Source organism: Barbus barbus, assembly GCF_936440315.1.
Source record: "Barbus barbus genome assembly, chromosome: 9".
Classification (NCBI taxonomy): Eukaryota; Metazoa; Chordata; class Actinopteri; order Cypriniformes; family Cyprinidae; genus Barbus; species Barbus barbus.
The window spans coordinates 14,821,184-14,847,339 of NC_136737.1; the positions used below are offsets into that span (position 1 = coordinate 14,821,184).

Consider the following 26,156-nt stretch of genomic DNA (forward strand, 5'->3'; position numbering starts at 1 on the left):
TAAAGCTATGCACATGTTTCAGGTTAAATTTGATGTTTATTGCATTATTCTTGTCTGTACATTTATTAGTCATCGTTTATGACTTTAACTGTCTTGCACTTTTAGATGCTATCATGACACGTTTCTACATATACAATTACAACTGCCATCGGTGATACAATTAAGTAATAGATGCCCTCACTTAAGTAACAGATTGTCAATCCACATGATGTCCGCAAAAACAGCTAGTGCTGTTATTATAGTAAGCTAAATCACAAATACATTTTCGTTAGTTGCGGATGTGTTCCACCCGGATGCAGCGTTCCAAACAGAACTTAGCGTTGTATAGCGCGGCTTTATGAACTTGAACGTCCTTTTTTGTCGGACGTTCCGGACCATAAACATCTAATCCTTTTTGCTGTCCAGTTTTTATTCAGCATTAAAGTACTCTGAGGAAAACTAAAGTGTTTTTCGGGCAATCCACGCCGACGGAAGGCCTGATAGCCCGCGTTGGCCACCGGGTGTCGCTCTGGAGCAAGCAATGGCGCGGCGTCTCCCCCACCCCTAAACATCTCGTCTAAATGTGTGTATGTGTAGCGCCGAGAAAGTAAGTCTGTGTTACCAGCTGACTGCTCGCTCGCTCTCAGTGTGTGTGTATGTGTATGTGTGTGTGTTGTCATTATTATTATCCAGTCTGCTCCCAGCTCAGAATGGCCAGATTCACTCAGACTGAGACAAGAAGGGAGCAGCACCCACAGCCGCCCCATCCCGCTTACTCCAGCCTGCTTTTTACTGGACCCGGGGCAGCACCGACCCAACATCCACTCCTCCTAATCCCGCACCAGCACCAGTACGATCAAGTCCCATTTAAACCCATGAACGGGTCAGAATCCATCTCCATTCATCCGGAAAACGGCACCATGAAAGACCAAGATGCCATAAAACTCTTTATCGGGCAAATACCGCGGAACCTTGAGGAAAAAGACCTGAAACCATTATTCGAACAGTTTGGGAAAATCCACGAATTGACAGTATTAAAGGACCGATACACCGGCATGCACAAAGGTAAACGCGTGATTCCCTTAATAAGAGTCTGTGATTTTGCGGCGGTAAACACTAGGCTACAATAATGTAAAAAAAAAAAATTAACATATATATTTTGTCTCGTGTACATCATCCATTAGTGACGCATGCGTTATTGTAATATTTACTATAAATCATACGTATAATTTTTGTCATGTCAACATTAAATACATATAGGCTATACATTCTGATGAAACTGTAATATCAGACCACTTTAGACACTATTTTGCACTTGAATCGTTTAGAGAGAACTTCTCAGTTTGAACCGTTGCATTGTTGCTTGTATGCATATTATGCATTTCCATCATATAATATGGCTGGGAATCTTGCCTTTCTCTATGGCAGTTTAATTTTTGAACTGGGGCAAAGAGGCTTAGAAGAAAATTCATATTTAAAGATACTTTCTTTTGCCTCTTCCATCTTTTACAATGGGGAAATACTCCCACCACCCCAGAGCATCCTTGTTCAGTCTGACATATGCAGTTCTCGCAAATGAACAGGCCTTTTGAATATGATTATATGTTGGCTATATTAATATAACAGCCTACCAAGAGAAATGTTCAATGTTGTTCAACATATTACAAAACCGAGCTGTTAAAAGCTCCGAACAGGTGCCGGAGTAATAAAACACGCACACATAATAATAGAATACAAAAACGTGCAGCTTGATTTATCCGATCATATTTGCACTTAAAACACGTTCTGTTGTGCGTCATAAAGAACCACGGCGCGTTCTATTGTGGCGCGCGACGTTCTACTTGACAGAATACTTATTCCCACTCAAACAATACTCAAACAAAGACAATACTCAAATTAAACCTCTGTTTTGGTATAATCTCGTTCTTGTAATTTATTCCCCTCAAGCGATACGTGTCGGAAACAGAATATTCGCATTTGTCTCCGTTAGTGTCAGTTACTATTAGGCTTCATATCACTGGTGTGTTTATAATTATGCTAATAAGGCTCTATTTGCCCAAGAATTCATGCACGATATTTACCCCGTGAGAAGCCTTGCTTCATGTGGGGTTTAACTGTGTTGAACATCTCAGGGTAATGAGAATATATACAATGATTTCGTGGGCGAGAGTTGTGCGTTTTCATTTGGCTAAATTAAACCAAACCAAACAGTTGGGGAAAACGAGGTGAAATGTTAATTTTGTTCTTAATTTTAGGTTTCTGTGACAAATGGTTTAGCTCTAGAGGATATGCGTATGACAAAATGTGCCCTTTCAGAGGGAACTAAAGAAAGTTACTTACCCACAAGTCGACCGTTATGAAAGCGCGCCAATTCTGACGAGAAATGGCACTCGCGTGCCTGTCCTTCTTTGATCAAATGGCATCAATGGTGACATGTAAGTTGTTATACAATTTGAGGTATTAACTTGTGCAGCAAATAATACAAGACAGAAATACCAGGGAGGATCCAATCTGAGTTGACTGTTCCTCAATAATGATGGTTCTCTTGGGCATTGACAGATGTCAAGTCTATGTGGATACACCTTATCTAGTGCATTACTGTGAGCTGAACAGTCCCATCAATTAGACGTGTACAATACAGAGCTTTTCAGTTTGTAGTGCTAAATCCAGAAGAGAATTAGCATTTTCAAGCCATTGGGTTCCCTTAGGAATTTCCAATGGGGTTTTAAAAACGTGATTTTCCATTTATAAGTAAAATAAGGTCTGTGCTTAATAATACTTCAGACATTGTGTTATGCATAAATTATGCACAATTGTACCTCAGATGTGGATTTTGAAACCACCGTTTTCTCAAAATGCAATTTGGTAATAAACAAGGATGTGATATTTTTTTTATATAAAAAAATACCCCCCACACACACTATTTTTAAAGCCTGTAGGTTATTCCTGAAGACTTACAAATTGACATCACTACTGAATAGCATATTAGTTGAACGTCCTGTCAGTGCCAGATTACAACATCATAGGCCCAATTTTTTTTTTCATCCTAAACAACCTGATTATACTTGTGATGCTGCTGCCTTTGGGACAGGAACTGAATATGAGTTCTAAAGGATTGCACAGAGAATTGGTTCTTCAGGATGGAATTTATTTTCATCTTATGTATTATTCTATGAGGGGATGTGAAGATAAGAACTAGTCAGCAAATATTTACATACACTTTTTGTTAGCTTATAGAGATTGTGGAGTCTTGCGCGTAGTCTCAATATGGACTGCATTGGTGATGTAGACCCCAAGGTTGTTTAAATGTTGTTTTTTTTTAGCCGAAACATCAGAAATGAGCACAAATGTTTTGTGTTTATGCCAGTACTCATTGGGAAGAGTCTACTGTTTGTATACGCAATCCACAAAATTTAACTGAAGACAAGGGCAAAACAAGATATTTGTGCATCTGTTTGATTATTAAGTTCTGTTTTAAAGGGTTCACCGGACTAAAGGGATCATATGTAGGTTTCAGAGTGGGGAACATGTTTCGGCGCTAAGTCAGCTTGCTAATCCACTCAGGAAAACACAGCATTAGTTTGCTAAGCGTGGTAATAAACCATGACCATAATGATGGAGGAGGATTAGTAACTGTAGTTATTGTCTGAGGTTGCGGTCGTTCGGATGACTTGGTTTGTCCCTCTACAGTGGCTGCTTCTTTGCAATTAAAGCATGCTGTAGTCATCTTAGCCTGCGGTGTTCAGTATGAACAGCTATTATGAGGTCCTGTTCAACGGGCCTAACAATTGCTGTCTCTTGATTTGTATTAACAGGTGATCCTTTCCCCTTCAGGCTTTTCAGCTGTGATCAGTTGAGCTCAGCATTTTATTAAAGTTTTTTTTATTTAGTATGGATTTGGAAATGGGTTTTTCACTCACAGATTTGCCTGTAAAGCTTGAGACACTTGCTATGCTGTGTTTGTAATTGTATACGTGAGTGTGGTATATAGATCTCTTGCTGCGTTTAGAATAAATAGACTATTGTTGCTTTGCTTTGAAAGCCTCTTACGCACATTTTGCACTCTGCAGGTGAAGATGTCCAAGGATAAGCTTGCACAAGCTTACAATACAAAAGGCATGGAGAACATTTGAACACTATACACAAACATATACAAGGTTCTTTGGACATAAACCTGATGCTGTCTGATTGTCTGTGCTTAATGCGGCTCCATTCACATCTGCCACTATAGAGTGTCAATCTTTAACTGCTTTCAAGGGACCTATTGTGCTAATGCATTTATGAGGGATTGAGAGATACGATAGACATCTTCGAAATAATCTTATGAAGCATTAAACAATTTTAATTTCTGTCTTTTCCCAAGCGAATGGATTTAACAGGGGTCCTTGCAAAAGCTGAAAGCCAAGCTGTTGACAGGTTCAGTGCTTATAAATGTAAAGCTAACCTTGTTGGACAGTGATTTGAAAGCGGTTTTATGCTATTTCCAGTATTAAAAAAGTTAAGATAGGATTGAGACTGTTTCAAGGCCTTGCAGAAAAATGACATCACAACTCCCTTATTAATAGGAAGATTAGATATTTTGTATGGTTTACCAGGAACCAATGTTGGGTTCATAGCAGCATTTTCATATTTGAAAATTCATTTGGATAAGTACACTTCCTAACAAAGATTTTTTAGTCTATTTTATTTTCTTGTTTTCTAGTAAAACCCCATTAAATCGAAATTGGAGTGTTGTTTTTTTAGTAGCCTAATGTCTATTAGTTTTCAGACTTTGTAAAAGTTTAAATGATATAAACACATTTGCAATTCACAGTTTTGGTCAAGTTGACCAAAAATATTTATATATATATATATATATTTTTTTTTGTACAAAATGGTCTAAAGTAGTAAATTGTAGTTTTTAACTAAACGCTGCAAGCCTTTTGATGATAATGTTTCGTCCCAACTTCCCAAGTTTAATTAGGAAACATGTCAACCAATGAATAAATATGCAACTGAGTTATTTTCATTAGGTTTTAAATTAGAGGATGCCATTGGCTGAAATGTCAAATGGCTTCTTTAAAAGTCTGACAGTCCAAAGTCGCAAACATCTGTAAATACTATAATACGCAACAAGGCCGATTCATAAAAAATGCAGTGCTTCAGCAGCTCTCCTGGCAGGAACCTTAGCTCTGAATGTCAGGATGAGATGTTCCCTCCTCTATCAGCAAGCTTTGCTTTGAGCTACTTGTCTTTTCATGTGAACTGGCCACTTATCTCCTATTACCTGCTTTTGGACTTTCCTCCACGTGCAGAAGGTTATTTTTCTTTTTAGGTGGAAAATGTGTTTTTTTAAGGCCATTACCATTCATTAGGAGATGGCACTTACAGTAGAGCATTCTAGACAGCCCTTTGTGGAAAAATGTTCAGTGACCTTCCGTAACACGTCCGTTTTGTGGATTGAGCATAAAACACAAAAGCAAAATTATTGATGCGCTATTCTAAGATGTTGTGAATCTCTCTCTTGTGACCATTTTTATGGCGGATAATAAGCTGGTCTTCAAATGTGTCATAATGTCTGTTGTGCTTGCTAATAGAAAAGTCCACCCGATTCTCTCTGTTTTGTGCTGCTTAACCAGATTGCTCTGTAATTCAAAAACATTACTCACTGCTGTAGGATATTATTATCTAAATATCGCTAAGAAAAGTAGAAGTAACTGAATATAATAATTTTTATATATGATAAATTACTTGTGCCTCAGAGCGAGCAGATGAAACACAATAAATGCGGTCAATGCTTTCGGAGGTGGATACCTGTTGATACCAGTTATACAGAAATACTTTGACGACAGACTTTGCTCAGGAATTTCAGAATGACCATAACAACATTTGAGATGCTGTGCAATGAGACCGGTCTGCTGGTTAGTCAAGTTATCCCGTCCCATCATGCAAAGTCACATGACTTTTTTGATGCCCATGGAGAAATGCATTCAGTAGATGTGTTTCCATCGCTCATTATTCGCATTGACTCTTTTTTGTACAAGTCAAAAACCACCTCAAGTGAGCGTAAAAACTTTTTTTTTGCAAATTAAGAGATTTAAATTTTTTTTTTTTATTTGCCATTTCCATCACTCGCTTCTGACGCAATACATCAAAATGCACATAAAAACAGTGTGAAGAAAACATAGCTATAGTAACATTAGCACAACCACTGGTGTAAGTCTCTTTGGCTGACCAATGGCAAATGGGGGAAGTGGTTACAAAACCTGTTTGAAAACAGTCATTACCTGTTGAAAAAAATCCAGTCTTAGCTGCTTAGCTCGTCTCCCAGACTAGTTTTAGTGCTAATTTTAGAGGGATTTTGCCAATTTTTCAGCTGGTCAGCCTGAAAAACCAGTTGTATATTGGCATTGCAGAGAAACCAGCCTGCACCAGCTGGTTTAAGATGTTTTATTCAGCGAGTTATTTTTTGGTAATGCTATAAAATTACTTAGATTTTCTTGGACCATTTCAAAATGGAGGTAAATTCTCAGGGATAAAGCTTATTAGTTACTCTTTTCTGTTTACTGTTTTGTGCAGTAAACATTTACAAGGTCAGTCCAGAGGTGCCATTTTTTATGGAGGGAAAGGGAGAATGACGACAGAGAATGAAATGTATGATACACCGAAATGACTGTTCTTTCCGACATTTCCTGCAGTCGAACTGTTGTTCATGTTTTTTGAGCTTCCTGAACTAAAGATTTATTGTCAAGAGGAAAATAAATCAACACTCAGCACGGTTGACTAATGAACAGCGATAGAAGGATTCTGCTGCCGTTGATGAGAACGGCTTGGAAATATGTAAATACCTCGTTGGAATTTGAGCAGAAAAGCCTTTTTCCACTTCCTTTGATCTTAGGAAGGAGGGTATGGCCATTATGTCAGTCAGAGAGTTGTGACAAATGCCATGCACACACACACACACACACACACACACACACAGACACACACACACACACACACACAGAGCTGGAGTGGACAGGGAAAAATGACAGTAAGGCAGAAGGCTAAGCACAATAGATGAACAGACTGAGAGCGATGGAGAGATTGTCAGAACCACTGAAAACAAATGGTGCCTTTAATCCGGAGGCACCGGCGGAGTGACGGGCCTTTCTGACAGGATGGGAGAGCCAGATCCACCCCGGCAGACAGGAGAGGGTGGATACAAAAGGATTTAATATGAAGGAGGGGGGGACGTGGGACACCATCACGATGTTGAGAGTATTACAATATAAGACATGTGCATAATGTGCATAGATCAGTGGTTCTGAACTGGTTTTGCTGAACAACAAACCAACACAATACCAAAATTGGTATCGTAATAGTCATTTTAATATTGATGAATAACCCCAACAGAAATTAACATTTCTTTTTAGTTTTAGATTGAGTTTGCTTTCTTCATTGGCTTTTAATGGTTTTCAGCTGACAAAACATATAATGTTTGACACAAAACATAGATCTTTTTTTTTTTTTCAGAATATCATAGAGTTTGATTAGATGCATTGTTGATGTCATCAACAATAAATATGGAAAGACTGGCTGGGTGGTATTTTCTTTTATTTTGCATAATTTTATTCCTGTTTTACTAGGGTGATGCACAACCTGTCCAATGTCAGTTTGACTAGCTTTTACCAATAGCACAATTTTGCAAAGGATACAATAAAGTTTGACTAGATACATGAAAACTTTGTCATCAGCTACAAAAAATATGGAAAACATTTTCTTCACACTTTTAAAAGTTGATAACGAGTCCAGTTGAGTTTTATTTTCAGTAATTTTATTCAAATTTTTTCTAGTGAGTTGCGCAACCAGTCCAATGTCAGTTTGACTAACTTTTACCAATGGCGCATAATTTTTCGCAGAATACCGTAAAATTTTATTAGATACTTGATGACTTGATACCTTGATGTTAACAACCAAAAATTAGAGAATTTCCCTTGCACTTTTAAAAGTTGCTAACTAGCCAATTTGGGTTGTACTTTTTTATTTTCTAGAGTGTTGCACAACCTGTCCATGTCAGTTTGACTATTTTTCGTAAAATATCATAAAGTTTGATTCATACATGATGATGATTTAATGCTTACGTTTAAAGCAAGTTTTCTCTACACTTGCAAAAGTTGGTAATGAGTCTTGTTAGCTGTACGCAATCATAAGGATAGTTTGCAACCCACTGGCTGAAAAACACACAATAGAGGATTGGTAAAAATTTTTAAGAGTTTAAATTTTATGATGTTCATATAGAATACTAAGATGTTGAAGATGTCAGTATAGTAACTTTTTCTTAACTATCTTCTTTCTGTGATATCACATGTACTTGGAAGTAGATGGATTTCTCCAGAATCTTTCCCAGATTGCTTTATCGCAATATTCCTTTTACAGCCCAGAACGTTTTTGAATATGGTTATTGTTTTTATTTTAGTATTGAAAAGTGATGCTACAACATGAGCATGGCTGAAAGGTGATCTGGGAGAGGATGTTATCAGTGAGTTTGTGGGACCTGTTGGGGATGTGCAGAGAGGCCTGCTGCTCAGCAGGGCTATTAATAGAAATCTGTGGTATTTCCGAAAATAGGTTAAGCTGCCACTGCTGGCATCACTGCTTGCATGCCAGCCATCCTCGGAAGACCGAAAGAGAGAGTGAGAGGAGGAGAAACAGATGTAGCCTTCTGAGGAAGTGTCTTTGTTCCGTCGCACACTTCTTGTACTCAGTGCACCATCAGAGCGTTTCTGGCTGAGGACTTCCCAGAATGCCGCAAGACACAGTGTCACCCCACCATATTTCATATTCACAACACAATAGCTGATCTAGATCTATTTGAGTCTTGCCATGACAAAAAAGTTTTGCATATGTATTAGGAAGCTACTCTTCAGTATGCATTGGTGCTTTTTCATATCCACAGTTGCGATAGTCCAAAATTGTACACTATTTATACAGTTGCGAATTTTGTTTGTCAATTTTTTTATATGGTATCAAACAGAACTGTGATAAGTGTTTAATGTGTAATTTGACTGATTTGACTTTCATTTATTAGTTCTGAATAATACAAACATAAAATTTCAGAAATATATTTTTTTGCCGCTACAGCTCCATGTTAGGTGATGTGCGTATAGCTTTTCTCTGGTACATTGAGGTTGAGCACATTTAAAGGTGGCTGCCTTAATTAAGGTTTACAGGTTACGCTAGCGCACCGCTTATATTACAAGACTCATTACAAAGTAATTAGGTGAGGGCAGGGACAATATTGTTGTCTGGACAGTGACTGTGAGAGAGTTTAGAAGGAAATCAAGCCCTCATGCGTTTTTTTCATGGAAGGTGGTCTATGAATTAACAGCGTTTTACATGATACATGGTAACTGCGAGTGACACTGAAAGTGGCATCGATTGCTGAGCTCGTTCACGAGAAATGTTCACTTGTTGTAATGCACGAATGCTAGCAGCACATATTTACATAAATTTTTTTTACTATAATCAGTTTTATTAGCTCCTCTTAGCTACAACACAAAAGATGCTACTCTTTGTACAATTTAGTAAACTGCTTCACAATAAAATGGAAGCGTTAAGAGGCCAACAACAAAAGTTGTTTTCTTTACATCTAAACTTAATTTTCACATAAAAGAGGTTGTTTTTCTGAAATCTAGCCCCCCCCCCCCCCAAAAAAAAACAAAGAAAACAAAACAGTCTCTCACAATTTCTCTCAGTAGCCCCTCACTGCAGAACAAAGATCCAGGGGGCGGGGTTGGATCCACATCTAGGGGGTGGAATTGGGTAGGTTTAGGGGTGGGGATGGCTGGATTTAGGGATCAGAGGGTGGAGACGGGAAGGTTTAGGTATATGTAAGGTGGGAGGAGTTGAATCTAGATCCAACCACACCCCCTGGATCCCCCCTGGATCTTGTGTTCTGCACTGAGGACCATCTGGTCACCCATTAACTATTAAATCTTAATGATCTCTTAAAAATCATAATGCAGATGCAATTAAGTTTGGAGTAAAATCACAATTATAATAGCGGCACATTGCGCGCACATATTTAGATACTTAAAGGGTTAGTTCACCCCAAAATTTAAATTCTGTCATTAATTACTCACCCTCATGTCGTTCCAAACCCGTAAGACCTTTGTTCATCTTCGGAACATAAATTAAGATATTTTTGATGAAATCAGAGAGGTATCTGACCCTCCATAGACAGGAACACAACTGAAATGTTCCCAAGTCCAGAATCGTAGTAAATACATCGGTAAAACAGTCCATGTGACATCAGTGGCTCAACTTCAGTTTTGCGACGCTACGAGAATACTTTTTTTTTGCGCAAAGAAAACAAAAATAACAATTTACTCAACCATTGTTCTCCCCCGAGTTATGTCTTCCGCCATTTTAGAGAGTATAACAATGCATACGCACACTTTCCCCGAAGCGTAAACAATGTTTAATATGCAGATTATGTTCATGCGCGCGCTTTCTCCCCCGAACGTAAACAACACTGAGTACGTCAAATACGTTCTTAGGTACTCTCCAAAATGGCGGAAGACAACTCGGGGGAGAAGAATGGTTGAGTAAATAATTTTGTTTTCATTGCACAAAAAAAAAAAAAAAAAAGTATTTTCGTAGCATTTGAGCCACTGATGTCACATTGACTGTTTTACCGATGTATTTACTAAGTTTCTGGACCTAGGAACGTTTCAGCCGTGTTGCTGTCTATGGAGGGTCCGATAGCTCTCCGATTTCATCAAAAATATCTTCTGAAGATGAACAAAGGTCTTACGGGTTTGGAATGTCATAAGGGTGAGTAATTAATGACAGAATTTTCATTATGGGGTGAACTATCCCTTTAAATGACCTTTTTTAGTACTTGATCAGTGATATTAGCTCCTCTTACTTGCAGTACAAAATACTGTAATTGCATTAATCAAAACGATACACTTTGTACAAATCGCGATGCATTATAATACAGAAGCCTTATGAGGCCATTGTCATGACAAACTGGGAGGAAGCAAGTTGGCGAGTGATAGTACTTTATTAGTAAAGTAAAAGTCAGATAACACACAGAGCAAGGTGAAGATCAGTGGCGCAGGGATCTCGATGGACAACACAGAATGAATGGTGAGATGAGACGGATCCGCAGGTGAAGAGAGAAGTATCCAGACGAGTAACGAGAAACACAGCAACACTATACGAACTCTGACAACGACTCCAGACAGCAGCACGGATCAACAATGACGACAGGAACAGGCACAGGATAATCCGTGAAGACATCAACAAACGATCTGACAATGGAGAGGAGAAACAGGTGAGTATTTATAGGTGCGTGAATGAGCTGCAGCTGGCACTGCTAATGAGCCTCAGCCGAGGCGCTGATCAGCTGTGATGGCTAGGTCACGCCCACACACACATCAACACACACGCACATGACAATAACACGGGACGAGAAGGAAGCAATGAATAAGTGAACCGTGATGGTACCCCTCTCCTAAGAACGCCTCCTGGCGTTCCCAGGTTCACCTACCTGTCGATTGTAATCATCGATAAGAGAGTGATCCAGTATGTCTCTAGCAGGTACCCAACTTCTCTCCTCCGGACCGTAATCCTCTCAGTCCACCAAGTACTGAAATCCGCGTCCCCTCCGTCTTGAGTCCAGAATGCGATTTACCGAAAATGTGGGCTCCCCGTCTACGAGTCGCGGCGGGGGGGGGGGGGGGGGGGAACTGGGGCTGGCGGATTAATAGTAGAATGAAACACGGGTTTAATTTTGGATACGTGAAAGACGGTGGCGATCGGCTTTAGCCTTGGTGCGCGCCCCCACTTGGAGTAGAGTCTCACGGGCTCTAGTCCAAGTGTGGTGACACCTCAGGACAAAGGCGTGGGCGGAGGGGACCGCGACTTCGGATTCCAGACTGGGACAAATTGGTGGCTGGTAACCTAAACTACATTCAAACGGAGATAGGCCCGTGGACGACACTGGCAACGCATTGTGGGCGTACTCCACCATAGACAGTTGCTGACTCCAAGAGGAAGGATTCTTGGAGACCAAACATCGTAGCGCCCTTTCCAAATCTTGGTTGGCTCTCTCGGTTTGGCCATTGCTCTGGGGATGAAACCCTGAGGACAGACTAACAGTCGCTCCCAGTAATTTACAAAACTCTCGCCAAAATTTGGACACAAACTGGGGTCCCCTGTCAGAAACCACGTCCACCGGGAGGCCATGTAAGCGAAAGACGTGGTTTACGACGGTCAACGCTGTCTCCTTGGCTGAGGGTAATTTGGGCAAGGGGATGAAATGGGCCACCTTCGAGAACCGGTCCACCACAGTCAAAACGACCGTGTTGCCCTGAGAGGGCGGGAGGGCGGTAATAAAATCTAGCGCGATATGGGACCAGGGTCTCGAAGGGACGGGCAGCGGTTGAAGTAACCCATCTGGGGGTCGATTGGAAGTCTTACCAGTGGCACAAACCGAGCAAGCCAAAACAAAACTGTGAACGTCGCGAGCCATACGTGGCCACCAGAATCGTTGCTTAACCAAAAAATTCGTACGATTGACTCCTGGATGACAAGCCACGTTGGAACAATGCCCCCACTGAATAACGTCTGACCGTAAACCCTCAGGCACAAATAACCGATTCGGTGGGCAACCGGGCGGAGGCGTTACCCCTTCTAAGGCCACCTTGACCTTCGACTCGACCTCCCATGTGAGAGCGGAGACAAACAGAGTCTCAGGTAAAATGCACTCGGGAGTAGACGGGCGTTCGGAACGGTCAAAAATGTGCAATAAAGAGTCAGGTTTGATGTTCTTGGAACCCGGGCGGTACGAGAGAGAAAAATCAAAATGACAGAAAAAAAGTGCCCACCGAGCCTGCCTGGGGTTCAATCTTTTGGCAGTTCTAATATATTCTAGGTTCTTGTGATCGGTCCAGACGATAAAAGGTACCCCCGACACTTCCAACCAATGACGCCACTCCTCCAACGCTAGCTTGACTGCCAACAACTCCCTGTTACCAATGTCGTAATTACATTCGGCCGGTGATAAACGATGGGATAAAAACACGCAGGGGTGTATCTTGTCGTCTGTGGAAGAGCGCTGGGATAACACTGCGCCTACCCCCACCTCTGACGCGTCGACCTCCACCACAAACTGACGTGAGGAATCAGGGGCTATGAGGATGGGGGCTGAAACAAAGCGGCCCTTCAGTTTGGTAAACACAGCCTCAGCTGTGTTAGACCACCTGAACGTAGTTCTGGGGGAGGTCAAGGCAGTCAGAGGCGCGGCTAGTTGGCTGAAGTTGCGAATAAAACGCCAGTAGAAGTTGGCGAACCCCAGAAACCTCTGTAGGGCCTTACGGGAATCTGGACTTGGCCACTCCACCACAGCCTTAACCTTTTCAGGATCCATGCGCACTCCCTCAGACGAAATGATGTACCCTAGAAAAGGAACAGACTGTGCATGAAAAGCGCATTTCTCCGCCTTGACAAAAAGCCCATTCTCTAGCAACCTCTGAAGCACTCGCCGTACGTGCTGCACATGTTCCTGGAGAGATGAAGAAAAAATCAATATGTCATCCAGGTAGACATATAGGAACTGATCTACCATATCTCGCAGCACGTCATTGACGAGTGCCTGGAAGACCGCCGGGGAGTTGGACAGCCCGAAGGGCATGACCAAATATTCAAAATGCCCCCTGGGGGTGTTAAAAGCAGTCTTCCACTCATCCCCCTTCCTTATGCGGACCAAATGATAGGCATTACGTAAATCCAATTTTGTGAAAATTGACGCTCCCTGCAACCTCTCGAAAACTGAAGACATCAACGGCAAAGCATAAGTATTCTTTACCGTGATGTTGTTCAACCCCCGGTAATCAATGCAAGGACGCAGAGACCCGTCCTTCTTCCCCACAAAAAAGAACCCCGCCCCTGCTGGAGAAGAGGAAGGGCGGATGAACTTAGATGCTAGAGAATCAGAAATATATTTCTCCATATCCTCTCTTTCAGGAACAGAAAGCGAATATAACTTGCCCTTAGGCGGAGACGTACCTGGCAGTAAATCTATGGCACAGTCGTAAGGACGATGCGGAGGAAGAGAAGCTGCTTGAGACTTACTGAACACTTCCCTCAGGTCCTGGTACTCTGCGGGCACGTTAGACAAATCCACCACCTCCTCCTGAAAAACAGAAACAGAAACAGACGAACAGGTAGACACTAGACAGGACTCATAACATCTATTGCTCCAAGCCATGATGGATTTCTGGTGCCAGTCTATTTTGGGATTGTGACGGATGAGCCAGGGGTGACCGAGAACGACAGGTGCAAGGGGAGAGTCCATGATCAAGAAGGAGATGGTTTCAGTGTGATTGCCTGATGTGATGAGAGTGACGGGTCCAGTGGTAAAAGAAATAGTGGGGAGTTCAAGACCGTTAAGGGCGTGGACAGATATCTTGTGTGTAAGTGGTTTGATGGGGATCTGAAGTTCATGTGCAAACGTGTAGTCCAGGAAATTATCTTCCGCCCCAGAGTCCAGTAGTGCTTGACAATCAAAGGAATGTGTTGCCCATCTTAGTCTTACCGGGAGGAGGGTCGACGAGGATGATGAGGTCTTCTCGGCGGAGATCCCACCCGATAGTAGCCTCACAGTTACTATCGGGCTTGGTCTTTTACTGGGCATTTGTTCAGGTAGTGTCCTGCCCCACCACAATATAAGCAGAGACCCTGGGATCTCCGCCTCTCTTTCTCCTCCCGGGAGAGCCGAGCCCGTCCTACCTGCATGGGCTCGTGATTGTAGGTGGGGCTGACCACGTCCCCGTCGCTGAACCGCTGCTTCTCAGCCCCTCCAGGAACTCGGCAGGAAGGGACGCGTCGCTCGACTCTAAATAATCGTGCGTCAACCCTTAATGCCAGATCTACTAGTCCATTAAGAGTGGTAGGGAGGTCCAGGACGTAGATCTCCTTCTGGACGCGGTCAGCCAGCCCATGCAGGAACATGTCCCACTGCGCCTCCTCGTTCCAGCGACACTCTGCCGCCAGGGTCCGGAACTCGATGGAATAATCAGAGATCGATCTCTCACCCTGGCGAAGATCGGCGAGCATTCTGGCCGCTTCCTTCCCGGTGACGGCACGTTCGAACACCCGCTTCATCTCCTCGGATAGTGCCTGGAACGAGGTGCAGCATGGATCCTGGTTCTCCCACACCGCCGTTCCCCATAGTGCCGCTCTCCCAGTCAGAAGTGTCAGCACGAATACAACCTTCGTTCGTTCCGCACTGAACGTTCTGGGCTGCAAGGAAAAATGCATGGAACACCATGTGAGGAAGGCCCGGCAAAAACTGGGTTCTCCGGAGTAAGACTCGGGAACGGGCAGCCGAGGCTCTGACTGGAAGAGGTTCTCAGGTGGGATGGGAAGGACTGGCGGCGTGGGTGGCGCAGTGGGGACACGCAGATGTTGAAACTGTTGGGTGAGCTCGGACACCTGCGCCACTAGAGCCTGAATAGCACGACCCGTGTTATTCAGGCTCGCCTCCTGGGAGTCCATTCTGCTAATACTCTGGGTGATAAACTCCTCCAGGGAATTTGCTGATGCACTCGCTGCTTCCATCGACGGGTCAGATCGTTCTGTCATGACAAACTGGGAGGAAGCAAGTTGGCGAGTGATAGTACTTTATTAGTAAAGTAAAAGTCAGATAACACACAGAGCACGGTGAAGATCAGTGGCGCAGGGATCTCGATGGACAACACAGAATGAATGGTGAGATGAGACGGATCTGCAGGTGAAGAGTGAAGTATCCAGACGAGTAACGAGAAACACAGCAACACTATACGAACTCTGTTGATCCGTGCTGCTGTCTGGAGTCGTTGTCAATGACGACAGGAACAGGTACAGGATAATCCGTGAAGACATCAACAAACGATCTGACAATGGAGAGGAGAAACAGGTGAGTATTTATAGGTGCGTGAATGAGCTGCAGCTGGCACTGCTAATGAGCCTCAGCCGAGGCGCTGATCAGCTGTGATGGCTAGGTCACGCCCACACACACATCAACACACACGCACATGACAATAACATGGGACGAGAAGGAAGCAATGAATAAGTGAACCGTGACAGCCATGCATTATTTTTTTGTTTTCTTTTGAGCTCAACATAACATAAAGGTTGTTTTCTTGACATCTAAACTTCATTTTCTCATATAAAGGGAGTTAGTTTTCTTGAGATTTAGACTTATCACAAATTATTATTTTTTTTTTTCATTTTTTCTCTGGTCAGCCATTAACCATTTATTCTGCATGATCTCTCACATCATAACGCAATTCATTCTCATGTTCGATTCAGTTTCAAGATGTTTCAGTTTCAACGTGCTTACAAATGGATTTTGGTAAGTAAAAGACAAAAATGAAAAGTATTGAAGGCAAAATTATGTGATTATTGCAAACCAAAACTGATACATAAAATACATAAAAAAAAATATATGGATACATTGATCTAAAGTATTGATACAACATATTGAGATGTCGACAAAAGTCGACAAATGCTAAAGCGCATGATTGAATCAGCACAGCCTTATTTATTTTTTTCGAGTAACTGCACAGCAGTTATAAATTCAGTCCTTTGTTCTCAGAGCTAAACTTGAACGTGTCGGGAAAGAGTGGGAGGTGTGAATGACGGGACTGCTCGCGAAGTTGCAAAGTGCTCAGGCGAGAACGTGGAGAAATGGGGGCACGGAAGCAGATTTAGCACCAAGACCTTCGCGCTTAATAGGCACCTCACAGTTCAGGGCTTGCACACAATAAAGGGGGGGGCAGGAACAGTGGTGCGATGGCTTGGCTTTTACTATTTAAAAATAAAAAAACAGCAGATGGGGGCTGTCAGGAGCGGAGGGAGGGAGCGGCACCTTCAATTCAGCTTGCTTAATTACTGCTATGCCTCTCTACCTGCCCATGAAGCTCTACACCATTCCTCAGACTCGCAGGCCTCATGGGCCTCTGTCTGTGTGATTGCTTATTAGCACAGGGGTTAGATGTCATTTCTGTCCTGGAAGAGAGAGGCACGTTTTTCGCTGGCGGTAGCTACATTTGACTTTTGTGAGTCAGGAGAAATTGTTTCCCAAGACATCTGAACGTGTCCACTAGTGAAAATGCTCCTCAGTTTATATTATTAAAAATTTAAATTTAATTTAAAGTGTTGTTTTTGCATTTTTTTTTTAAATATCAGGATAACATAATAATAAATGTAATTACAATCAGATGATTAATGCTTAAGCTTTATTGTATCATATATATTTTTTTAAATTTCCAAAATGTAGAAATTGTGTTTATTTCCGGGATTAAATGGGCTGAAAAACAATCCCAGATTTCCAGAACCGTGAAGCACAGTTTTATGGGCTACATTTGACTTTGTGTGTGTGTGTGTGTGTGTGTGTGATTTAGAAGAAATTACTTTAAAACACATCCAAAATCCACTAGTCGAGACCACTAGTCGAAATGCTCCTTTTTAATATTAAATATTACATTTTAATTATAATTAATTATTATTTTAGATAAATATTTTAATATAAGTATTGTTTTTGCATTTTTTTTAGATATAGTATAATATATTGTGAAATTTAATTAAAAACAATTCATCAATGCAAAGTATTTCATCTTGACTATAAATAAGTTTAGACTTTTTGTCTCTCTGTGTGTGTGTGTGTGTGTGTGTGGGTTGAGGAGAAATTACTTCAAAAACAGAGACAACTAGTTGAAATGCTCCTCAGATTGTGTTAATTACATTTCAATTCTAATTAATTATAATATTTTAGATACATATTTTAGATAAATAAGTGTTGCTTTTGCAATTTTTAGCATACCACATTGAGATTTGATTAAAAACAGTTAATTAATGCTCTCTAAATAGCGCAGAATATCTCATCTTCATTGCACGTAATGTTTTTTTAAATGTCCAAAATTTAAAAATTGTATTTATTTCAAGGCTTAATTGTGTGAAAAAAATAAATAAAAAATCAATTTTCAGATTTTTGCACCTCACTCTACTTGTATTCCCATTCAGTGAAGCGTTTCATCAGAAACTATTCACCTACTTATAGAAAAAGGATTATATTAACTATAATTTTCAAGTAAAATCCATTCCCTACTAACTGTACAGCTTCCTTTGTTATTTTTTAAATCACATTTGATCAAACAATAGAGATTGTTATCAAACAATGCGGTAGATCATTTCCACACTCCATCCTTAGGGTGCTGCGTCAGCCTTTTCCTGCGTGATCTTTTTATGTCGAGTTTCAAATAATTTCATCATGCAGCCCAAAATTGCATGCCTGGTATGCAACAGCAGGGCAGTAATTTGTACGTGTTTGGATTCCAATTATGAATTTGTTGGTGCCTATGGGCTGCAATCGCACTATGCATTAAAGTGAGAGGTTTAGAATTAAAATGTTTCTTTCGCTATCTGTTTTATTGTCACTTTTTCTCTCTCACTCTATTCTTTTGCTAATATTAGTGGGGCAACTAATTTATTCTTTGTGAATGTATCCAATGTGGTTCATGAGAAATTGCAAGATCAGATGTTCGGCATAGATTGAAAAGAGCCTGTCTTGGCGGGAGGATTTGAGACATAAAGCTTTGATGTATTTGAAAGCACTGCAGGGTTAGTGGGACTGATACAATAATAAATATGAAAGAACACAAGTGGCTTGCTTGTTTGTCTGTCCCAGCAAGTCATTTTGAAAGGACAATGTTTTGGCCAAGTCTCATTTGGGCATTAACTGTTCATGACCGCACATCACTTTCTCAGAGTCCTCATATAGTGGGTTTTGATTCGTTATTAGCATTTAGCCATTAATATTTGCTGTTCTTTAAATTGGCATCTATTGACCTTAGCCAGAGTAAATGGCTCATTTAGTTGGATGCAAATAAAAACAAGGCTGCAAGGGACTGAACTGAAACTTGTATTGTTGTGTTCCTGGTTGCTAAACTAACAGCTGATAAAACACTGAAAAAAAAAAAAAAACTCTGGAAAACATGGTTTATGAAAAATATATGTAACCTACCAAGAAAGTATGACGTATTGAACTGTCCACCTTCTCCACCACCATTTATGTTTGCAACAAGATACTCTGACTAAAATCTGTAGTCAAGTAACAAAAGTTCACTGAGTTATAAGCTACTATAAAGCATTTAAGTGTTAGTGTTATGTTTTTTTGCTTGTTTTTTTTTTTTTTTAGCTCAACCAGTGGTGTGAGTTTGGATGGGACTTTCTGGTTCTTTGACCAATAGCAGATAAGTGGAGTGGGGGTGTGCGATATTTATCACCTACGATAATATCATAATTGTTTTAACAATGTGAGTATGTATGGGTATAATCAATAAACAAATAAAAACATGTCTTGAGAGTCCAAAAGCATTCACTGCATGATGAAACCTATTAGACTATATTTAGACTGCCCCTATAATTCAAGTAATGAAATAAAAAAACACACCTGCATGTTTTTTTTGTGTTTTATACTGTATTTATAAGATATGATATAGTAAGGCAATCATAAAGTAAGAGTGTTGTTTTGTTGATATTATATAACAGTTAAACAAACAAGAAATTCATATTAAGTGAAGTACATTTTAGACACTATTGCCATTTTTTTCTGATTTGGAAATTAAAATAGTTCCAAACAAAGCCAGATCAGGATATTTGTACATCTCAGAGCAACACTGTGGTGTTTCATTTCATTTGAACGAATCATTTGAGCCAATGATTCATTCATAAAGACAGTCGCTTGCTTTTTTTTAAACGAATCACCTGTCTTGAATTAATCATTTGAATGAATTATACAATGAATCACTCATTAAAGGAATAGTTCACCCAAAAATGAAAATTCTGTCATTAATTACTCACCCTCCCCACACGGAAATAACCTATATAAACATATATGTTTTAATATAGGTTTTGATATATGTTTTTAATATATGTGACATATATAAAATTGGCCGTTTTCTTATAATATATGTACATATATGCATGTATATATATGTGTGCATATATGCACCTATATGTTTACCTATATATTAGTAAAATTATTAAAATATCTTGGCCTTCTTGTATGTACATATAGGGCTTATATGTGGATATAAAGAAGCAATACAGGAGACCTATATGGCCTTTATATGCACATATATGCACCTCAATTTTGCCTATATGTGGCATATATACGCATATATGCAGCATATATGTTATCAAATATGTGCATATATACTGCATATAGGTTTCATATATGCGCATATATCCTCATATAGGTTCTTTCCATGTGGGTCATTTCATTCCAAACCCGTAAGACCTTCGTTCATCTTCGGAAAGAAAACAATTGTTGAATAAAGTCATTATTTTTGTTTTCTTTGCACAAAAAAGTATTCTCATAGCTTCGTAAAATTAAGGTTGAGCCCCTGATGTCATCAAAAATATATTAAATTGTGATCCAAAGATGAACGAAGGTCTTACGGGTTTGGAACGACATGAGGGTAAATAATGACAATTTTAATTTTTGTGTGAACTATCCCTTTACAGGCCTAAACTGGCCAATGTACCAGGACGAAAACATACTTAGAAAAACACTGTTAAATTATCGTCATCAAAAAAATCCAAATCAAAAAAAAGAATTTTTGTCAATATCGCACACCCCAGTGTTTGGGAACTTGTTAGAAACAATTTTAGCAACTCCGTTTGGTGACATTAGTTAAAGGTGCCATAGAATGCATTGATACAGTATTTTTAAATTGTTCTCTGATATCTACACAGAAGGTATGTGGCTTAGGTAAGGGCAAAAAATCTCCAGAAACGATTTTACATGTCCATTTACAACCCTAGGATTTCTCCCTAGAATGAAACGGTCTGTTATTGGCTTATTTGGCAGGGTCATGAATAATAATGAGCTCTGCTCTGATTGGCTGTTTCACCGTGCTGCTCAATGTTGAGCTCTGCTCTGATTGGCTGTTTCACAGTACGGCTCATCAGCAAGAAGGAAGCATAGGGAGGAAAATATATATTTAAATACGTTCTCTCGCAGTTATATCGTCGGGTAATTATACTGTATATAAAACGCGGGCATCAGGGAGCCGTTATTAATATGCGAGGCATTGAAACTGCTTTTGAACTGGATCGCGTTATAGTTTAACTTTCAAGAGACGCGATCACACAAACTATGTTTACATTATGGAGCAACAGTACTTACCACACATTTCACAAGATCAGATGCTTGTCAGTGGTGCTCAGGATCTGTAAGTCATTCGCCATCATCCTCATCTCTCCTTACTGAGAGTGAAATCTTATGTACTGTAACAGGCTACCGCTAGCAAGGAGCTAACCATGTCCCTTTAGTGGCTCGCGTTATTTGCTTTCTGTGCCTTTCTGAATACAGACACCAACCCATCCCTGCACTTCACACCCCCTGCACGGCCTGGAACATAACATTTATTGTGTTATTTTCGCTGTTGTCCGCGCTTGTTTATTTACAATACCTGCAGAGCTTCTGATGGTTCGGCCGGCTTAGAACAAGGGCGGGTTTATGCAAATGTTGGGGGCGTAGTGATCCGGACTGTTGCGTCACAGTCGGTGTTATGTTCTCATTCGACTGTTTTTCAGTGGTCTTTTTTAATCACAAGATTTACATATGAAGGAGGAAACTATGGTGTTTGAGGCTCACTGTATGTCATTTCCATGTACAGAACTGTTATTATTTAAATATGCCAGGGTAAAGACAGTTTTTCATTCTATGGCACCTTTAAAGATATATTTTGTCTTTATAGAGTAAATACACAGTGTGTATTCTGGTGCATTTGAACATGGGTGAAGAAAGAGAAGGTGACAAGGCAGAGAAAGCGAGACGACTGACTGCTTTGTAGTTACTTTCACATCTACAAAAATTGTGATCCTCGCATTGCAGTTTGATTGTTGCCTGTGAGTCTGTTATATCGGGCAAATCCGAGACTTACTTTACTGTAAATGCATCTACCAGTTTGCACTGTTAATGTCACAAAAACTAATGGACTCAGGAATCTTTTTCTTGCAAAGTCTCCTGCTCTGTGATATCTGTGGCAGAAGAGTTATATAATCGACTGTGTATATGTGCATGCTTTTAGAATTCACATTTCTGTCTGGGGACCCAAGAGGCTTAAAGTTTCTCTTCCTAGTTCTTCGCCACTGTTCGCCTCTCTGTCAGGATGTCAAGGGTAGTCAGGACTTATTCCAGTCGGCCGAGAGCCTCGGACAGGGACGGCTGGCTGATCTATGGACTTGCTCAAACACACACAAGCACACGTACGCAGAAACACACACGGGCACATCCAATGTAAAGCGGACTGGACAGGCTCCCCCATGTTAGAAAATAGACTGTCTGTATTTAGCTTGTCTGCAGGGACTCCTCACGGCACCTCTGGCCCTGTCATTGTAAGGGACGCGGAGGCTTTGTGCTGGCTCGTTTTTCCTGTGCTGGCGAGCGGTGATACTCGATAGGAACACAATGTTGTGGGTGGACTTGAATCTTGAATTAAATAAAGAGCAGTGCATCAGGTCTTCATTTTGGGCTCTGATTCAAATTCTTGCATACAGGACCATCTTGGGTCTGCAGCCTCTTACCTAAACTCACTTTCCAGATTCATTTCCCTTCCCGTTCTGTGTGGTAAGTGAATTAATGAGGGTAACTTTCTGAAACCTTCACTTCCATTGTTCCTCAGTGGTGGAACCAACCAACCTTCTTCTAAACAGCAGAAACCATCACAATCTTCTGAAAACTGAAGTAAATTTCAGGAAACTGAAAACTTTAGAAGGCAACATATTTGGCATCACAGATGACATTGCTTCTGCTTGTTTATTTATGTATTGTTTTGGACACTTTTTCCCAGAAACCTTCACTTTCACTGGTGGAACCGACCAGCCTTCTCTCAAATAGCAGAATCCATAACAAACTTCTGAAAACCCAAGTCATTTTTAAATCAATAACACAAATTTTTAAATCAAAGTTATTTGGGTCATAATTAATTGACTATTTTGGGATTGTAGATCTCGTAATTGATGCTAGTTTGCGATTAGTTGCACAACAGCTCAAGAGAAACCAAGAACCTGTGGAATGTGTGACTAATCCAGTCTTGTGGTGGATGCTACTTTACATCACCCTGTTTTTATGCTCATTTTGAAGTATCACATCAAAAACGGATGATGGAAACGGCAAATTTCGAAAAAAAAAAAAAAAATGCAAAAATGTTTTTACGCTCGCTTGAGATTTTGACCTGTGCGAAAAAGGTTTAATGCAAATAATGAGAGATGGAAATACATTTTGCGAATAAGTTTCTCCATGCGCATCAAATAAAGTCACGTGACTTTGCGCTATGGGACGGTATAAGCTGACTAACCAGCGGACTGATCTCATTGCACAGCTTCTAAAAAGTTGTTATGGTTATTCTTAAACCCCCGAGCAAAGTGTGTCGTCAAAGTATTCCTGTATAACTGTCTTACACGACTGTGTTCCCAAACAACAGGCATCCACCTCCGAAATCAATGATCACATTTGTTTCGTCTGCTCACTCTGAGGTGTAAGTAATTTATTATATATGAAAATGACTATGTACAGTTGCTTTTACTTTTCTTAGTGAAAACTGACACTTGATTTTTAGTGTCAGTTTATCAGGAAATTACAATTTTGTTCTCTTTGACTCGTTGGATGGAAACGGTTCTTTATTTGCAAATGTTTTGTTTGTTTTACAAGATATTCCAATTTTGGACAAAAGTTGAATAAACAACTTTTTTTCTTGTTTTCATGCTTTGCATGAAAGTGTCTGCTCTAAATGAATAAATGTAAATGCTCTTATCTTGATTGTCTGGCCATTGTTAGTTGCTACAGGAAGCTGTTTGGTTACTTCAAATGACTTTGGCCACCCGTCGATATCAGGTAGTATTGCGTTCAAGACCACTGTCTATCCAAGCCATTGAAAGTCTCCTTTCCTTTTTGTCACACAGGCTGCGCATTCCTCACCTACTGCGCCCGCGAGTCGGCTATCAAAGCCCAGAATGCCCTCCACGAACAGAAGACACTGCCGGGGGTAAGTCTGCTGCCAGCCTTTCGCCTCACCTCTTTAAGAGGGCCACCATGCCAGTCAAAGGCAAAGCCGTATGTTTTAGGCAGAGAGCTAAAGCCTTTGGAGCAGAAAACAGTCGATAACCCAGCCTTTTAAGATCAGGCTTTGAGCCGTTTCATGGTACTTCTCCCCAGGGACATTTGCAAGCATTGATCCAATGCTTTCAGCGCAGGGCTTGGGGATGCAGTGATAGCAAATGTCAATTAATTTGTTCTCTCAATTTTTCCAAACTGCTCCATTTACGCAAAAAGCCAGTGAGTCATTGTTGCCCAGTTGCACAAAAGTATTTCAGATGCACTAAAATAAACATAGTGGGGTGTAGCGAGAGCGTTTCCATTGAGGGTTGTGTGCTCCTGAGGATGACTGACAATTGCGACGACATTCAAAGCACAAAACACACAAGGAGGTCCAACAGTAGTCTTTCCAGCCGTACACAGCCATAGTGAATGGTATAACAATGACATATTGTAGCTATGCTGCCAGACAGACATCTCCTGAAGTAACCTGCAGGAAACTTGGATGCAATGTAGATGCACCAGAACCATTGCTTTTGTGCCTTTTTGATCCTTTTTTGGCCTCTAAATAATGACTTTATTTGTTTTTAGCATTATTTGTTAATAGCATGTTTTGTTTTTGTTCGTTTTTTTTGTTTTGTTTTGCTTTGCTTTCAGTTTTTTTGCTTTGCTTTGATTTTTGTTGTTTTATTCTGTGCTTTGTTTTATTTTATAAATGATTATATTTTACTGTTTTATTTTTTATTTTGATATCACACTTTATATTATTACTATTTATTTGTTCGTTTGTTAATTTGGTATCATAGATGGAAATATGGCACCAGCAACATTGCTTTTGTGCCTTTTTCCCCCATTTTTTTGACCTCTAAAAAAATGACATTATTTGTTTACTTAAAGCATTATTTATTAATAGCATGTTTTTTTTTTTTTTTTTTTTTGCTTTACTTTGCTGTTTTTTTTGCTTTGCCCAGATTTTTGTTGCTTTATTCCAGGGGTGTCCAAACTACGGCCCGCGGGCCATCTGCGGCCCGCTATCACTCCTGCGGCGGCCCGCGAGGGATTTTTAAAAAAAATGATACGAATCTGCAGAGGTGGGCAAACTATGGGCGTTTTCATCCAGCCTGTGATGCAGTTGTTCCAATATGCAATATCAGTAAAATCCAATAGATAACCCACCCCTTTTTTTATCGTCTATGGTCCCACCGCTCCAGTCAATCCGCGGCACGTTTCAGAAGCGGCTCTCTGTGCGGCTTCACTAAAGATAGGCGCCTAGTCTGCGTTCAGGCCGCACAGAAAATACAAAATAAAAAGTCAAAATAGCTATACACACTACAAAACTGGTACCATTGTAAATAAGTTACATGTTTTAAAAATGTGAAAGTGTTCATTTATTTTGAAAAATGCCTTGTATTGGAACTGTTTTAAAAATGCTTTCCAGTATCAGAACAAATGCCAGTGTTATCCTCCTGCTCACGGGTGCTGTCATTTTGTGGGGAAAACATGGAAATAATTTGTCGTTTTATCTTGCAAAGATATGCTTTCTTCTGTTTTCCACACATTTTTATGAAAATGGATATAGTACTGGATTATAAATTGCGTTTTTTCATCTGAAATGTGCTGCGATTTCCAAGGCGATTTACATAAAGCAATCAAGGTCAAGTGCAAAGGTGAGGAATGGGAAAAGGCAAGTGAGTTTGTTTTGAGTTTGTATTGTGCATTTTCCAACAACCACGCTGCTCGTTTCAGTTTCGCTTTAAATATTTAGGCTGGGCGATTATATTATATGTTTATACTGAATGCCACTATAATTTGTGTTTGTTTTTTACTTATTTTGGTCCTTTTTTCTATTCTGAACACTACTAAATTTTTTGTGTAGGGAATATAAACGTTTTTGGTTTTTTTTGTGTCTAGAGAATATAAACACGTTTCTAATGTTTGTAAACGTTTCGTTTATTTTACATTATTTCCGAATGAAATGATAAAATGTGTCTTATACATTAATTGACTTGTATACCAATGCAAATTATCTGTGTCATAAAGTGCTCATAAAAATAGGTAG

At 40.2% G+C, this 26,156-nt stretch overlaps 1 protein-coding gene across 1 annotated transcript in view; it reads left to right on the top strand.

Annotated features, from left to right (window-relative positions):
- Positions 1–641: 641 nt before the first annotated feature.
- The window catches only part of LOC306874753 (CUGBP Elav-like family member 5), a gene marked incomplete at its 5' end in the record, with an annotated part of 220,231 nt that continues 194,716 nt past the window's right edge, over positions 642–26,156 (top strand). Inside the window, 2 exons of the mRNA XM_079424988.1 lie at positions 642–1,044; positions 23,965–24,047. Coding sequence (XP_079281114.1) covers positions 642–1,044; positions 23,965–24,047 — 486 coding nt within the window. The remainder of the gene's footprint in view (positions 1,045–23,964; positions 24,048–26,156) is intronic.